This window comes from Olea europaea, chromosome 6 (genome assembly GCF_002742605.1).
Source record: "Olea europaea var. sylvestris chromosome 6, O_europaea_v1, whole genome shotgun sequence".
Lineage (NCBI taxonomy): Eukaryota > Viridiplantae > Streptophyta > Magnoliopsida > Lamiales > Oleaceae > Olea > Olea europaea.
Genome location: NC_036242.1, coordinates 9,678,004 through 9,696,923, shown reverse-complemented (window position 1 = coordinate 9,696,923; position 18,920 = coordinate 9,678,004). Strand labels below are relative to the sequence as shown.

The following is an 18,920-nucleotide window of genomic DNA, read 5'->3' as shown; positions in this document are numbered from 1 at the left end:
GTTCCCCCCCCCCCCCCCCCACCCCAAAAAAAAAAATCACTTCCTTTACATCTAGTCTCTCTCACAATGGAAAAACTCCACCTAAAATATGAGTATATTCTGACCTAATTTACAAAGCTTTACAAGACATACAAGTGTAAAACAAAATCAAAAGATCAAAAATTCAAATAAGAATCTCAAGTAAATTTCTTGTTCTTGTTATGAATGTAAGTATAATAATTGTGATTAGAGTTTAAGTTGTACTTGGACCCCTTAATCCTCATCAAATAACTTAATCTCTTCCAAAAGCAACGCCTTCTCGGGGTCAAAACTCCGGTCAAATAACTCGAGTTCGTCTTACTCTTGCTACGTTTAATGGCCAACCCACGTACTTCCGGTGGTCTGTATGTACGAATCAACGGCCACTTAACTCCGTTAAAAAACGGGTGACATTTAATATCGGTTGCACCCCTGGTACACCCTAGCCTCCTCCGCGGGTCCTTAACCAACAACTTCTCTATTAAGTCCCGTGCCTCGGCCATCCCGGGTTCCTCCCTTTCTCCTTCTGCCGAGTGGAACCTCACCCCTTTTGTAGATGCTATATTGCGCAGGGTGGATTCCTTACTCGCTCCCTTAAACGGGGTCGTCCCATACAACAACTCGTATATTAAAACGCCAAACGCCCACCAATCGACTCCGTTACCGTGGCCATTGCCGTTGACTAACTCTGGCGCCAAGTACTCATGGGTCCCAACACACGATCTTGAAAACGCTGTCGTTGGCTCGGCTACAAACTCAGTGACCTGTTCATCCTGTTTCCGGTTACTGAAACAACTTTTTCTCGAGCCCGACTTAATCTCGGTCCGATTTTCTAATTTTGGTGAGACGTCAGAATTGAAACACAAATCAAAATCTGATAACATAATGTGGCCATCTTCACGGATCAATATGTTCTCTGGTTTGAGATCACGGTACACAATACCTTGTGCATGTAAATATTCAAGTGCTAAAAGAATTTCAGCTGTGTAGAACCTGACCGCTTGAGCCGGTAACCGGTTTCCGGGTTGCTTGCTGAGCAAGGAATGTAGATCACCCTTTGGACAGTAATCCATGAGAAGGCAAGTGTAATGAGAAACTTCCAAGTGAGCATAGAGTGTAGGCAGAAAAGGGTGATCAAGCGAGGAGAGGATTTGAGCTTCAGTTTGAACATGAGATAGTTTCTTGGAAGTCAAGGAATCCCGGTCAACGACCTTGAGGGCGAAGTTTGCGTGATCATAATCGCGTAGACGACAGAGGAAGACGCGGCCGAGGTTACCAGAGCCGACAAGGCGGATAAGTTTAAGATGGCGTAGGTGAAGTGCTCCGTCGGAGGATAATGTGGTGACGGCCTTAATAGCTTCCCAGTTGGGGTTGCTGTGGCGGGAGTGAGGGCGGTGGTGGAGGCTGGGGATGACGGTGGAAGGGGTGGTTGTGGAGGTGGTGGAAAGGCGGTCATTGAAGCTGAGAGTGAGACTACTGCGTGCTAAGCTGCTACGTGCGCTAAGAGTTCGATCGGTGGTGGTGGTGGTGGTGGAGGCGGAGGCGCAGCTGGTAAAGCTGAAATCTAAGTCTGAGTCTGGTGTATTGAAAGAAAATTCTTCAATGTCCATCTTCAGCTTAATTTGTAATTTTAAGGCTGTATTGTAAGGTTGCTTGTATAGGTATATATATATATACAGTAAATTGGTAGTATAGAGAAGTGGGGGTTGGGAATGTGTTTGGTTGACCCAACAGTATAAAGAGTAATTAATATGAAATAATTATCTTAAGGGCTCTAATTTTATTTAGTAATTTTGATAACTATCTTTTTTCAATAATGTAATTTCCTTTTCTTCCAAGATTTGGTAGGCTACAACATTACAAAATTATTTAAAAAGTCCTTTTCGTCTTATAAAAAAGTTCATGTTACTTTCAACTATTCGATTCATTCTCGAAAATTCTTCAAAATTTTGCTTTTCTCATTTTCGATGTGAAACTCAAATTACAAATTAGAAATTTCGATCGTTAGCCCCTTTGTGAAGAATGTACAAAGTTCTTTGGAACAATATGCTCATCTTTTGTGAGGTAATTTACTCAATGATTGGAGACAATAGAATTGTCTTTAAAAACGATTGTGAATTATCGAGAAATTTTTTAACTAATATTTTGTTTGAGCCTTATTTTGGAAAAAAAATATGTATTATTGAACAGTGATTTTTGAGGGGAAGAAGGGTTAAAAAATAAGAAAAATTTTTTAAGTGTAAAATTATTTTCTTAAAAAATATATCGTTAAAATAAGTTTTGAAAAATTGACTTTTGGAAAAATAGGGTTCAAACAAGGGCTAAATATTATTTCTCATTATTAATATAATTAACGGAAATTTTTTTCCATTTATTACCTTTTCAACCATATTTATGTAAAAAACAATTCAACTAAATTACTAATTATTTATTCCATGTAGGACTTGAATTACTAAGATTAATTTTAGAGTGATAATAATTATTAAATAAGATTAATTTTACTTAATTAGGCAAAGGGCAAAACCAGTGGTTTGGGTCCCACATGGAACGTTGACGGTGATGTTCGCCACGTGGTCAACATGGACCCTACATTGTCGCTTCCATTAGCTAAATTAACTGAATTCTCTGAAGAAAAACTTATAAACTAATAGGAAAATGAAATAAAATAGTTTTTAACTTACAAATAATTCATCAATAATTTCATACCAATTGAATTAATGCACAATAATTCAGAAAAAATAAAAATAAAAACAAATTATTAGCTTGCCATTGGCACGTGATCATGGGTTGCATTTGCAGTTTATGTCTTTCTCCCTTAATTTTTTTCCCCGTGTTTATATCATATTTTTTTTTTCGGACACGTGATTGTGGGGATAATCACAATGTGTGTTTCCCCTGGTTTCATTTCAATACTCAACTTGGAACTTTCCTTCTGTCGAAAATAAGTTTCTAGGTACCTTCCCAAATAATTAAAATAGTCAGTTGTACTTCTAGTCAATGGTTAAAAAACAACTTATCTGAATTTTTAGATGAACGGTACCACATTCAGTTTTCGAGACCTAAATGAACTCGAACGATCGAAATTCAACATACATCACGGTGTAGCAGTGAGTATTATTCCTCTCGTCATTCTCCTTACAAAATGGTCTTATGGGACCGATCAGAAATCGAGATAATTTATTTCTACTAGTACTCTTTTTTCAATATACTCTTTATGTCCTACATCAGTTGACAATAAATTTCTTGGTGCCTTCCTTAGTAATTAAAATAATCAGTTGTGCTTCCAGTCAATAGTTTAAAAACAACTGATTTGAATTTTTAGATGAACGACACCACATTCAATGAACCAAATGCACTATATTTTGATTGTTAGTATTGTATTTTTTTCTATTTCACTATTGTAATAACACGATCAACAATTTGTGTTGCACAAAAAGAATTACGATTCCGTAATCTATGGGTTAAGGAGGTCCATTGTAGGACAAATGCATGTGCATTAACTCTAAGACATAGCACAATGTTTGTCGATAGTATATGATAGAAAGAGACGGGTGATGTTGTATGTCCAAATGGTCTCCTTAAGAGAAGGGCCACAAGATCACATCATTGGACACTTTCAATTTCATTCTTGGGTTGATTTATGTCTCACTCGCTTATATTAGAGATATTTTGTGTTTGAGCCACGTTATTTTTGAAAAATGTATTTTAGAATAGTAGATCAATGGAGAATGTGTGGTTAAAATATATAATAAAAAATTGGATTTGCGTTTAATATCATTTTATTAAAGAATGTGTGGTTAAAATGATGTCAAATCACTGTTTAATGATTTTTTTTTCCCAAAGATTGCGGTTCGAACTTGGGCCAATATTATCTTTAAAAGAGTTCTCTTTTACATAAATACTGAATTTAATTTTTCTTAAATAAATTTCAAATTACAAAGGTATAATTTTGTACATGTGGTATGCTTCTAGTTGTGTTTGATTCTATCTCGAAGGAAGGTACTGTTAGATGCTCACGGTTGAAGAGAAGATGCATTTATCTATGACATGTTTAGTATACTGGCCTAATGTTCGAAAAATTGGCTCAGATATTGACTCGAAAAAGATAAAAGAATGGTCAAAGAGAAGTAAGGTCGAATTGTTTGTCAAAAAGTTTAATTGAGGGAATAAAAAATATTTTTTTCTTCCTTTTATAATTAAATGGAGCGCTGAAGAACATGAGACTTCTAGTTTGCTACAAATAATCGAACTAAATTCCCAACCGCCTTCGATTTCTCTAGTTATACAAACTTATTCAATTCAATTCTTGTAACACTGTTAATGTTGAAATGTCATCTTCAGCGCGTCCCATTTTATAGATAGAAGTTGTGAAGTTATATCCATGTGACCATGCCTACCCCAACCCAAACCCGTAGGGAGTTGTCATACATGATGTCTTTGGCTACAAACATCCAAAATAACTCATTCTTGGCACCTTAATCTCCACATAAAAGGCTGTGATTTGTGACCTTTGAATGCATTAACTTGACAAGAGGCTATTAATTAAGCCAAATTCATTGCACAATTGTATGATATGATAGAAGCAAACTATTGAAGCCAAAACATTTTCATCCCTTTCTGTAGATACATTGTCTTTGTCCAATCTAATTAATTATTGAACTCAAACTTTATTATATTAAATAATAAGTTAACAAAATAATTAATTAATTATCTAAACTTATAATTTCTTAATCCTGCAATTTGCTCTCTGCTTCTGCAGAATTCCACATGCACCATCAACTCCCATAGTTTCTATTCATTGTTTTGTCAGTCTTATAGACTCCTAATCATTACTCAGATCCCACAAGATGTATATAAAATTGTCTTTAGAATCAAAATAAAACCCCAACTAAAAAGATGCCCAAGTTTAATGTGTTGTCTAAGGAGAAGGAAAGGGATACTTAAGTTTGCACATATACAGCTGGGTAGGGCTCCAATTTGTCTGCTGACCCACTAAATTGGGTACCTCAAATGTCAACAGACAAGCCATGATTAGCAGGAGATACCTAATATATGTCAAATAAAAAGTTTAGAACAAGACCACAAATTTCAACATAATTTGAGAAACGACGAAAGTCTAGAATCTGACTCTCGATTTGATTCATTTATTCATTTTATGCACATACCTCGTAAGACCTGTATATAAACTTAAGCTTTTACTCTAGACGATTCAGAAGAGACCCTTCTTCTTTCCATGACTACGAGTACCTCGCTTCGCAACGACGACATATATTTTTTAAGTTATTATAAGTCATTTCCTAAGCTAAGACAGTCCCCCTTATTCTACCATAATCTAGCCCACAACTCCACAAGTTTGATCGGTTTGACCTTTGCCATCCACTAGAACAAGTACGAGAATCTATAATGAATGAAATTAACGAATTGAAGATTTATGGGATCTAGAAATTTTTAGTCGGACCGTTGTCTCTTGTGCTCGAGAAATACAACTCAACACACACACACACCCCATTGGCCAATGACAAAGAGAGGAAGTAATGAAATCTCACATTGACGAAAGAAAGCAAAATTGTTGTTGAAAGTGACACTCACATGGAACAACACACTGAAAATAAGGTGATTATATATTTAACATGCCAGTAGAGAGACAAGGAGGGATATGCCATTTTATAAAATGATGAGATGAAAATGACAAGCTGTTAAAATCTTCAATTTGTTTCTAAGCAGAATGTTGGGCAAAAATGAAACAATCGCAACTAAAAAACTTCCTACCAAACTAAAATTGAATGTATTTTATAATATGGATGCAACAAAACTAACCTCTAGTTCAATGAATGGAATTTCCTCCAGCTTAAAAGATTCTTTTTGGGGATAACTAACTAATCAAGAACTAAGACTTTTCACAAACTAGACGAACATGATTAAGAAAGAAAGTTGTGAAATGAAGTTTACCTACAAGCTTTACCAATGGATATACATGGCTATAGGAAGACTTTGTTGCTAGACGCCTAGAATAGTAAAAATACGGAGATCAAGGGCTCAACTAACAAGAAGGAAGGTGTCAAACAAGATATTGTGTGCTGCCCGATTTGAGAGAGATACAATTACCGAGTTGAACTCTTTAAATAAAGCAAGATCTTCCTCTACAAGGAATGGAAGTGTGGATGAGGAGGACTTCTATGCATGGCTCTACTAGGCCCATCACACGAGCTAGGCTCGGCTCGTGGAAAAAGATTAAGCTCGACCATCCCATTAGAATCATGAGCTGCATGGGCTTGGCCAGGCCTTGGTGGTCCAAGAGTTGTTCAAATTTGTTTTCTGAAAATACTATACTATTTTAATTAAAAAGTAAAATTTTTAAAGCATGTTGTCAATAGAATATTGCGGAAGCAAAATCAACAAATATGTTGTATTTTTGCAGCCTATTACAAGGGCGCATGAACTGGCTCATGAAAAAATGAGCCAAGCACGGGTTGCCTGGCGAAAATACGAACATGTGGCTCAACTCGTGTGCCAATTTGAATCTTGCTCGACTCGTGACCCATTAGTTCACAAGATTGGGTTTATTCATGAGTCGAGCCCAAATAAGCTAGTCGATGAGCTCACTAGCTACCTGAGCCCATTCGAGACGTGGTTGAAATAATAGGCTGGCGAAAAAATCCCAACCCAACCAATGGCCAATGGGCTTTTGCTCCGACGGGCCTTTGAGCATCATTCTCCTTTGTCACAACCCCTCCCTCATATTTTGTAGGGCAACTTACAAAAATACCCTTAAAATTAGGAGTATTTTGAAAAGTCATATAAAAAGTTTTTTCAAAGTGAGAAATATTGTATAAAATTAAAATATAAACCCTCCTCCTTTATCCGGGTTTGGGACCGGCTACTTAAATTTTCAGTAGGCGGAGTTAAAAATTGTACACGAACAATTTTTTGTAGCGTGTACAATTTTAAAAAAAAAAATTAAAAGTAACAATAAGAAAAGAAAAGTTTCATCAATATAATTAGGGAAAATTGCAGCAGCGGTACTAAACCTTTCGTTTATTAGCAGACTTTGCCCAAACCTTTATTTTGTGCCAGCAAAGGTCCCAAACCTTTCATAAATATGCAGCTGAAGTCCAGATGGATGGAATTCATCCATTTCACCGTTAGTTGACCAAAGAACTGACTTTGACTCCAATTTTGACCATATTAGTAAGGGCATCATCTTCTTCCCACCCCCTCCCTCCCCACAATCCAAATTGCAACAGACCATCGTCATGGTGCCGTCCGCCGTCCGCCATCCACCGGCCACCACCATCCCCCACTCCAACCTTCTTTCTCCAACTCAACACCACACCCAACTCTCGCTTCCACCTCCACCTCCATCTCACCTAAAAGCCCGATTCTTGTCCAATTTTCCCTTTTATTTATTCTGATTTTTTCCCAATTAAATCCAAATTTTTTCCCTTTTAATTAAATGAAGATCTGGATCCGAGGTTCCTCTCAGTGCAAATGGGATTATTCTCAACCTTGATAGTTAAAATGAACAAGCTGAAATTTCTTGCAACTGACATGATCGCTCGATCCAAACTCCTCTCATCAATTTCTCCAAACTGAAATCTGGTGTTTCTTTTTTGGGTATTCTATTTTTAGACAGAAGGAAATAAAAACGTATTCACCTAAAAAGACCCAAAAGTTGAAAACAAGAGGTCTATCAAGAAAATTGCAGAAAAATAAGAAGTTTATAATGAAGATGGACGCACCATCATCTTGATTTTCAAAACTTTTGCAATTTGGATTGTGTGTGGGGGGGGGGGGGGGGGTTGAGAAGAAGATGAGGGGAATAAGATGATGCCCACATTTTTTTTTTTTAATTTATGGTTTATCTATTTAACTTATTTAATTAATGGGATAATATACAAGTTACTATTTTGCCCTTACTAATATGGTCAAAATTGGAGTCAAAGTCAGTTCTTTGGTCAACTAACGGTGAAATGGATGAATTCCATCCATCTGGACTTCAGCTGCATATTTATGAAAGGTTTGGGACCTTCGCTGACACAAAATGAATGTTTAGGCAAAATCTGTTAATAAACGAAAGGTTTAGTACCACTGCTGCAATTTTCCCATATAATTAAATCAAATATCACTTACTTGACCACATGCAATTTCGGCATATTTATCTTGTAGTCGAAAATGAGCGTCCTGCCAATCCTTAAAGCACATTAATGCTTCTAAAATATCTTCTTTCATTCGGCTCCTGATCTCGCTCAAAACTCTTTTACCTGCACTAAAAGCAAACTCCGAAGCAACAGTGCTAACCGGAGGTGTCAGCAGATCTTTTGCAATCGCAGATATAACTGACCAACGTCGTTCCTACCTTCGCCAGAATTCAATTACTTCGTCTGAACTTTTTTTAATTGTTCTATATGTTGGCATATTCTGGTTGAAATAATCAATTAATTTAGCAGGCAATGCATTATGGCTTGAACCCGTAGATGTATGATGAGAATGAGATACAGATGGTGATGACATGGCAGTGGCAGTAGATGAACACATTACAGATGAATCAAATCTATACGAATTAATGCATTGAAATAAATTAAATATTTCCGCATATTCTTCTTCAATTTCAGTGGAAAGAGTTGGTGCAGATGGTACCCGACTAATATTGGTACCCATTCGGTTCGCATATAATTCATACATTTCACATAATGTTTGCTCTAAATTTCTATATGTGATAGGTGTATCAAATGTCAAGGCGTTTGAAATTTGATCAATTATATATTTAGATCCCGATAAATTATATCGGGGGTCCATCACGCATGCTAAAGGAAATAACATAGGCAAATTTTTCCAATATTTTCTAAATTTTAATTCCATAGCAATTATAATTTCACTAAAATTATGGTCATTTCTGTATTTATGAAATGTTTTTGCAATTATATAAAGACGTTCAAGCACCATACAGCTGGTGGGATAGTAAACGCCCGAAAAATTTTAGTGGTTTCATAAAAAGATGTCAAATTTTTTTTAACTTTCAAAGCTAAGTACCAATCACGTTTAGTCAACATACCATCGTCATCACTTTTAACATGTCTATTGTTATAAAAGTCAGTTATTAAATGTTCAAAACCTTCACATGACTTTAATAACAAGTAAGTAGAGTTTCACCTATGACTTACGTCGCTAACAAATGTTTTAGTATTTTGCACTCCTATTTCGGCACAATAATTCTCAAATACTTGTTTTCTACTTGGAGAGATTGTGATATATATTAGTGCGTTTCTAATATTTTAAAGTTCATCATTTATATATTTTAAACTATTTTGGACAATTAAATTCAAAATATGACACACACAACGAATATGAAACAAATACCCACCAAAATCAGGTTGTAGTACCATATGCAATTTTTCAGCAACTACTTCATTAACACTAACATTATCGAAAGTAAATGAACGAATTTTACCTTCGCAATGATATTCTCTAACAATACTAATAATAATATTAAATATATTATTAGCGTTGTGAGGAAACTCAATAATTCTAAAAGCAATAATTTTTTTATGCATGTACCAAAGTGGGTCTGTATAATGTGCAGTTGCAGATATATATGTTCTTTTATTAATCCCTTTCCATATATCTGAAGTTAAAGATATGACACCCTCATATTTTTGCAAATCCATAGTTAATTGTTGTTTTGTTGAAGTAAAATATTGTATTGTATCAGAACGAAGAGTGTTTCGACTTACCTCAACGTACCTTGGCTGCAGATATTCTTTCACATACGAGACGTAGTGTTGGTTGTCAATTAATGTCAAAGGCAACTCAGCACCAACAACAAGTTTCACCATTCCGGTTCGAGTTTTCTCCTCCGAATACACCCATGTAGATAGGGGTGCAGTAGAACTATTGGCGTCTGGACTGCCAAATTGCAATTGTGTTTGACAGGTTGGAATAAGTTCGTGTTTGACCGCACATACTTTGTAATGACGGTTGAGATGGGTGGTACTAATTCTTCTTTGCCATGCCAATCTTTGTTGGTAGTATTTACATACTGCTTTGGATTCTTGGACTCCATTGACTATTTTTCCCGTTGAAATCAACTGAAAGTGATCCCAACATTTTGCTTGTTTTTTCCCCTTTCGCTTTCCCCTCGCATCAGAAATGTTTAATTCAGCCTCTACTTCCTGATCATGTTCCGCTTCGGGAACGTCAATATCATCCAAATTAATTGGATAATTTGGATTGCCGCTTACATGATGATGATGATCCAAATCTGGAATATTTTCAGGTAGGGGGTAGGTCATTTAGACCTTCAAATTGATTCTAAAATTGACTTTACGGTGTCATAGGCGATTCGTTTCCTCCCACACCGAATAAGTTTTCGACAAATGAACGTGGATCCATTTGTTTAGTTGTAATAAGTAATAACTAATAGAAGAATAATTGTATAAATGTAGTGAGAAATGAAAATTGGATGAAATTTCAATAAATATAGTGAGAACTGAGAAATGAGAATTGGATATTATATAAATTGTATTTAAAAATTGCAAGTTATCAACACAATACAAGAAAGTTGAGAGAAAGATAATTGAGAGTTGAGAGAATTGTAAAAAAATTTGTGACTAAATGCCACTATTTATAGAAGAAGAAAAGAAAATATATATATATATATATAAGGACCAAAACGGTCACTAAAAAAATTCAGTGACCGTTAACGGTCAAAAAAAAGAAAAAAAATGGGGGACTGAAACGGCTACTGACAAAAGTTGTCAGTGACCGTTTGATAATGTGACCGTTTCGGTCACATTTCACACGAGCCGCTCGTGGGTTCGTCGCGAGCGGCTCGTTTTTTGTGCGAACCGAGCGGGCTCGGCTCGCCCACCGAACCAGCCCGCTTGGCTCGTGCTCGGGCTCGTGTTTTTACGAACCTGAGTCGCCCACGAGCTCCGTTTTCGCGAGCCGACGAGTCGCTCGGCCCATTTGCCACCCTTAGCTAAAGGTTATAGTTTTTTTAGAAAAAGTGACACAATGTCACTTTTAAAAGTTTAGTATCACTTTTTTATTAAAAAATTACATATAATGTCACTTATATTAAAAAATGATGTTTATCACTAAAAAAGTGATAAATTTTCAAAAAAAGATTGAAAAAAATTAACAAATAGTAAAAAAAAATAAAGTGAGAATTACTCAAAAAAGTAACAGAAACTCAAGGAAAGTGAGGGGCATAGAAATCAAACGTTAAATGCCATTTTTTTTTTTTTTATTAAAAAATGACATACAATGTCCCTTTTATTTAATAGTGATGTTTTGGCACTAAAAAAGTGGTAAAAACCAATAATGTGACTAAAAAAAATGACAAAAACTTTAAAAAGGTCAGCGAAACTCAAATGCAAACAAAATTCTTATCTTAAAAACAATCACATTGTGACCGTATGCATGAGCATGAATCACTTTTGTCAAATACTTGAAAAGTGATAAACATTCAAAAAAGTAACACAAAAAATGACATAAACTTAAAAAAGTGACATAAGTGCAAAAAAAAAGTGACAAAAACCCAAGAAAAGTGATATAAAATGTTGTAGTATACTAGTTTATGTGTGAAAAAAAGGGTTTTTGAATTTGTTCCTTATTTTAAGTTTCCTTACATTTAAAACCCTATCATGCCAATTCAATAATTTGGCCCTTGTTTGAGCCTTATTTTGAAAAGAAAATGCATTTTTAAAGAATGTGTAGTTAAAAAGTAAGATTTTTTATTTTATTTACGTATATAATTATTTTAATGTTCTCAACCTATTATAAAATTTCTTATTTTAGGTAGCAAACTATAACAAAAAGAGAAAAATCTGATGCATCCAAGATCAGTAAAATGGAAACAACCAACTGATCACCAAGAAGGATGAAGAAGTGCATCAGCTTACCTATTAATTAAGTGAGAGTGTGTGTATTTCATAGCCCTGATTATTTAACAAACTCCACTAAATTTTGCATCAGTCACAGAGAAAAAACATACCCCAGAACTAAGAGGAAAGCAGCAACTCACATAACAACTTTTGCTTTTAAGGCATCCCAATCCCAATACAATCAACCAACTCACATAACAACATATATTAGTCTTCACTTTGTCCCCTAGACAAAACCAATTCTTCACTTCCCCTATACTCTTTCATCAGTCAAGTCAAGTCAAGCCTCACGCTAACATCACTTTCATTTTCCTTATCATATATTCCAGCACAATTGCATTTATCATCTTTTCTTTTTATAGTTCCTCATAAGCTTTAAGCACGCCAACAAGAACAAGTGATGCTCACAACAGTTACCAAGGCAGTTTGCAAACTTGTTATGAAAACTATAAAATGACTAAAGACTTCAAAAGTAAATTTTGAGTATTATTAAGTTCAAGAATGTAGAAGAAAGAAATAATCATTTGCAGCAACGACATTGCTTTCCAACTTCCATTAACAGGGCAGGACTTCCTTGCTAAATTTCCTTCTATCACTTGTGTTTACACAAAACAAAAAGGCAACTTGGAAGGTGTGAAAATTTCTAGAAGGCACAGCATCACATACAAATATCGAAACCAGAAAGTCAATTTTCCAACAAGGAACTAAAAATAAAATGTATACACAAGAGGGGAAACTGAATTGGTAATCCTCTCTTGCAATGCTACCTTAGGTTTATAAGATGTTGAAGAAATTTTGTTCTTCTTTGAAGATGGTTCTTCATCAATATTTTTTCTTCTTCAAACCACTTGCTTTGGCCATTGTAGAAATAGGAGTTGGAGTCAACGACGGTGACGGCATTGGATTGAATAAGTCGAAATCGAACACAAATTTTTGAATTTTGATTAGAACATGTTATGGTTTCGACAATTTGAAGTTTTTCGGATCAGTGTTTAAGATCTCTATGAAATGAGAAGGAGAAGATTGAAGACAAACAGAGACGAAGGAAGACGGAGATGAAATTGATAGAAAAACAAAGATTTCAGATTGAGGTTTCTCAGAGCTGGGGAAATCACCTCTGGAGTGGAGTGTTTCTAAGGAGGATAAGTGGGTTTCTTTCGGGTTACTTTAAGTTGGAGTTTTAGTTAATAGTTTAGGATATGATAGGACGTAATTATTACTTGATTAAAATATTTAATTAGTTTAAAAGGTATTAATCAAAATACTTATTTTTATGGGGTATAGGGCCTAATTTCCTCTATTTTGTACCAATCTAGGTCCATTAATATCGTAAATCTCTTAAAGCCCAATTTTCACAGCGCTTTAATCCCTATCTCAAACGAGTAATGATGTATGGACAAGGTCAATGATAGGAATAGAATTGATAGAGTGATGAGACAGGCAATGATTAAATTTATTTTTTCTTAACTGTTCAATTATGCATTGACACTTCTCTTTTTACCATTGCAGTAGTTAGTCACCGCAGCAAAATGATCTCAAATTGAATGGGAGTATCTACCGAACCTAAACCGACTCGCTGACGTATCAAAATCCTCAATTCCTATTGGTCCAAATAACGTCATTTGACTAAATCTTTCGCGCGTCAATTAGTATTCATTAACGCTTCTTTTTTTCCTTTCTTCATCCAACTCGCACTCAGGGAAGGTGTACTACACGCTCTATTTCAAATGGACACGTCTTCCAATTTCCCAAACATTTGCTGACATCTCGCGTAGGGAGCCCACCCGTTAACGACCCCGGCGAACCGCCACCGATCCCCGACTAAATCAATTTGCGCTAAATCTGTGTGTTTACGTGTTTCTGTTGACTTTTCTATACTGTTCCCAAAAGTTAAGAAAGGTACAAAATTGATTGTTGTTTCATTCTTTTTTTGGAATCATACATAGTGGGTTTAGTCCGTAGATACATATACACCCAAAAAAGATTTGCAGGCTTATAGATGGTGGAAGCTAAGGTGGTTGTAGGGAATAAGGGGTCGAAGGAAGGAAGGAAGAAATGGACGGCGATAGGGGCCGTGCTGGTAGTGTTGGTGGCGATAGCACTCACATATAAGCATGCCCAGAATCCCAAGTCCTGTCGATGTGCTCAGGTATCATTCTTGCATTTTTTATTATTATTATTTTTTTTTGTGCATTTTAGCTTTCAGTTTTCTTCTAGCGAGGTTGTGCAGTGTGTGCATGTTTCTTCTTTTGGGTATGGCAATTTTGAAATTCTCGAATTGATGAGATATTATAGCATAATTGGGGAAAAAGAATGGTGGTTGAATAGAATCATCCTTTTCCAAATTAATGTTAGATTGTGTGATTGTGAAATTCTGAACTGGATGTTTGTAAGCTAAGGAGTACTTCATGCAATCATTTAGCAATTATACTGATTGAGTAGTAGTAAAATTTTCCACTTCGTTTGCTGCCAAAAGCACCACGTATTCACTTTTAAGGTAAGAATATTGACCTTTTGTTATGTTAACGGTAGAATAATATCGAACCTTCGAGTAACTATTTCGAATTGCCTCAATGAGTATTTCCTTATGTTCATTAGTTAATGCGGTGAGATGATAACTATTTCTATTTGGCCTTGTACCTGTTGCTGGAAGTTTTGGATTTACAAGCAATTGATTGAGGTATACACTTACTTTTCTGCATAATTTAGTACAAAATGGCTTCGTTAGACTCAAACAAATTTGCAGTTCTTAGAGAGCTCACCAAATGAAGATTGATTGAAACTCTCCCATAATTTTTGGGACACTCTTATAACTTGAAAGCATTTAGAATCTTTAAAAACAAGATTGTGGAGATAAACTTACTTGTTAAGATGAAGTTGGCATTTATTGTATTATGCACATTATATTTCCTCTGTTATTCTTGACTGCTTGATCATAATTATTGCAGCTTCATCACATTCACACTGTTGTTTTGAAGATTTGATCTTTCGAAAAAATGATTTTCTACATATTCAATAGGCTGAAAGTGATTATCTCATTCTTTTACTTACCCTCTTTTGCAGGACTCTCGAAAATACACAGGCATTGTTGAGGACTGCTGTTGTGATTATGAGACAGTAGACAGTCTTAATGGTGCAGTACTACACCCATTACTTCAAGAGCTTGTGACTACTCCGTTTTTCCGATATTTCAAGGTTGAATGCAAAACAATAGTGTCTATTACAAGATCTTATAATATAATGTAGTCAAATCCATTTGTCTAGATAATATTCTTACAATCTTTTTTTCAGGCTTCATGCAAGTTTTATAGATAGATAAATATAGTTGAAACCGTTGTGCATCGTTGATTATGACCTACTGTGTGCCTTCATACAACTGCAAATAGGATCTTGCTGTCAAATATACTTGTTTTTTAGCCAACTGAATAATCTATTTGTTATTAACTGCCAAATGGTTTCGCTGGAAAAAATTCCTAACATGGGCCATGAGTGCTACTTTATATCCATATTGTAACTTTATGATAATCTTCAATTGCAAAGGCAGTCACAGTAGTCTGCTATATCCGAGATCGTAGAAGTAATTATGACCAATGAAATATTTTTCTTAGAAATGGGACTAGTTTCGTGAATGTCCTCCTATAATGGAGCAAGAATTTTTAGTCCCAACATATCAAGCTGTTGTGCAATCATTGCTAGATGGTTCTGTAGCACGGACACTTCAACTAGGATAGCATGTCCGTGTCTGACATATGTCGATACTGGCACTTTTCGGACACTCTGCCATAAATATTTTTCATTTTTTATTAAAAATATTATATATTTTAATTTAAAATTATTAATAAATAACAAATAGGTGCTATATTTAAAAGATTTCAACAATAAAAATTAATAATAAGTGTAAACCAAATTTATATTTTATAAATGAAAAGCTTTAAAGAATTTAATTAATGTATCGTTGTCATGTCGTGTCGGTAATTTTTTGAAAAATCGCATGTCAACATGTCCGACACGTATCATGTCGGACACACGTGTTTGTGTTGGTGCACCATAGCTAGATAGTTTAGCTGCTAGCAAAATCTGAAGTTCTGTAACATGGCAAATATTTTTAGTGCTGCAAATTGCTTAATTTCTTTACTTTGCATATTTTCTATTTTTTATTCTTCTTCACCTTTTAGACAACCTTATTATTTTTACCTCAATAAAAAAAAATACAATAATCTGGACATTAAACTTATCAAAAATTAACCTTGCACAACTTCTGATTTATGAAATAGCATGGTCATAAACCAATATCCTGAGATTTTTATTAGACGTGAAAAAAACAAAAGGAAATGAGATTAAAAATCATTTTGTACAAGTTCTATCTTTATCATTGGATCGTATTGATTACTTGCAGTGTTAATATTCAAGCCTGATGTACTCCATCCAAAATTGCAGGTTAAGCTGTGGTGTGACTGCCCTTTTTGGCCAGATGATGGTATGTGCAAGCTGCGTGACTGTAGTGTATGTGAATGTCCAGAAAATGAATTTCCTGAACTATTTAAGAGACCAATGAAACATAGTCTTCCATCGGATGATTTAAAATGTCAAGAGGGAAAGCCACAGTCTGCTGTTGATCGCACTCTAGACTCTAAGGCCTTTAGGGGCTGGATAGAAGTGGATAATCCATGGACAAATGATGATGAAACCGAAAATGGTAATTGCTGTATTCATCTTGTGACATATTGCATATTATCCTTAAGCTCTCTATTTTTGTCCTTGTTGCTTGTTCTGCAGTTTGAATGTTGAATCTCAAACTAACTCCGTTTACACTTAGTTTGTCAGATTGACCCAGTTGTAATTTCTTAGTGTGTGTTTCAGTTATCATTTTTGTAATTAATTATTTTCACAAAGAAATTATATGGTAACTGATTCTCAACTTTGTGAGAATCACGACATTAAAGGATGTGTTCTCATTTGCAGACGAGATGACATATGTTAATCTGCAACTGAATCCTGAACGGTACACTGGCTATAGTGGGCCATCAGCCAGAAGAATATGGGATGCTATATATTCAGAAAATTGTCCAAAATGTGAGATTATTTCTTCAGATACTTCTATCATGTTGGCATATGAGCTTTTGAAAGATGATTGTATGATATTATTCATACCCACATAAATTGAATTGCGTTATGAACTAACCTTTAGTGTTAAAACGTGTCAAATGCCCTGCTGAATGAATTGTAGTGGTCCTTCTAGCTGGTGTTGTGTCCTCTTCATGTATGAAGATGGTCTTACTTTTTTTTGTGAATAAACTTCAGAATTATCTACAAATTGAAATTTATTGTTTGACTTGTAGAACAATGGCAGGTGATTTACCACAAGGAATGATTTTGTCCTTCAATCTCTTGTTTCCCATCTGTCCTGATCCTTCTATTGCATTAGTATATTGCTATTGCTCTCATAATTTTTCCTTTTTCCAATTACATTGAGCATAGTCTTTCTTTACCTTTTGGTTGGTGCTGGGATATTCGTTATGCAATTCAAATATTCCCAGATAATCCTCTACATCAATGATAACTACTCGGGAATTATGTTTCGTACTATGATAGTAAGTTCAACTGTATGACCATTTTTCTTTCCAGATGCATCTGGAGAAATTTGCAAGGAGAAAAAAATCTTATACAAGTTAATATCGGGCCTTCACTCCTCGATTTCAATTCACATTGCTTCTGACTACCTACTTGATGAAACTACAAATTGGGTACAAATTTTCCCCTCGTTTCCTTCAAGATTTTATTTACATATTCTTCCGTTATTTCCTTACTTTATTCTATGTTGTGAAGAACCTTTAGACAGGAAGCAGTCAAAATATACCTGAGAACATGCATGGATATTAGTTTTAAATCAGCTTTACTGAAATAGAAACCATCTTGCTTTAAAAAAGTACCTAATCAATTTGCTTCTCTTTCAGTGGGGCAGAAATCTGGAGCTAGCGTATGATCGAGTTTTGCAGTATCCTGATCGTGTTGGGAACTTGTATTTCACTTTCCTCTTTGTTCTTCGAGCTGTGACAAAAGTAAGCTCTTCTGGTATTTTGTTCCTGATTTATAAATAACTCTCTCTTAAGTACACTCTCAGTCATTTCACTCTTGATATCATATGCAGGCAACTAATTACTTGGAGCAGGCTGAATATGATACCGGTAACACTCAGGAGGACCTGAAAGCACAATCTTTAGTGCGTCACTTACTGTACAATCCAAAACTGCAGGCTGCATGTCCACTTCCATTCGATGAAGCTAAATTGTGGAAAGGACAAAGTGGGCCTGAACTGAAGCAGGAGATCCAAAAGCACTTCCGAAACATCAGGTTTCTATCTTAATTTCCAACGTACTTGATTATTAGCTATGATGAATTATCATTCTGAAAGTCTCAGGGTTGATTTCCTTAACGCAATCTGGATTCTAAATAACCTCGTTCTTGTTCAACAACTCTATCTTTATCAGAGATGAGTTGTGCTGTGAACTTTTGGGGAATAGAGAATGGATCATGTTTAAGTTAGTTTATTTGTCATAAAATTGATGAAGTTGCAATTATTCATTGTGAATTCTTCTATTTTATTGATTTGACAATTTTTTGGGGTCTAAGTCTCTGCTACTCTTCTGCATACTGCAGTGCTATCATGGATTGTGTGGGATGTGAGAAATGTCGTCTATGGGGAAAACTTCAGGTTCTTGGTCTCGGGACTGCGTTGAAGATTCTTTTCTCTGTTGATAGCCAAAACTATCCAAATCAGCCTGTAAGTTCCATATGTCAGGGATTAATGTTATACTACTTGAGGCATTAGTATAACTCTTCTTTCTTTCTATCTCTCAGCTACAATTGCAACGAAACGAAGTAATTGCTTTGGTGAACCTGCTTAATCGACTATCAGAATCCATCAAATTTGTCGAAGAAATTGTCCCTTCAGTTGAGAAGACAATGGAGAAATTCACCTCAGAACCTCCTGCACAAGAAATTAGCTTATGGCAAAGA

The 18,920-nt window shown here is 35.3% G+C and overlaps 2 protein-coding genes across 2 annotated transcripts; one reads left to right on the top strand and one right to left on the bottom strand.

The window, feature by feature from the left end:
- Positions 1 to 31: 31 nt before the first annotated feature.
- Positions 32 to 1,671, bottom strand: LOC111395784 (serine/threonine-protein kinase WAG1-like). The gene has a single exon (XM_023021933.1). The coding sequence runs from the start codon at positions 1,626 to 1,628 to the stop codon at positions 177 to 179; it is 1,452 nt and encodes a 483-aa protein (XP_022877701.1). The 5' UTR covers positions 1,629 to 1,671; the 3' UTR covers positions 32 to 176.
- Positions 1,672 to 13,603: 11,932 nt separating this feature from the next.
- Positions 13,604 to 18,914, top strand: LOC111395783 (endoplasmic reticulum oxidoreductin-1; the record flags this gene model as incomplete). The annotated part of the gene is made up of 10 exons (XM_023021932.1): positions 13,604 to 13,802; positions 13,895 to 14,052; positions 14,967 to 15,098; positions 16,341 to 16,599; positions 16,866 to 16,976; positions 17,529 to 17,647; positions 17,858 to 17,962; positions 18,052 to 18,254; positions 18,561 to 18,684; positions 18,762 to 18,914. Coding segments are annotated over exons 2-10 (1,356 nt in total), but the record flags the coding sequence as incomplete, so codon positions are not given.
- Between the last annotated feature and the right edge of the window lie 6 nt (positions 18,915 to 18,920).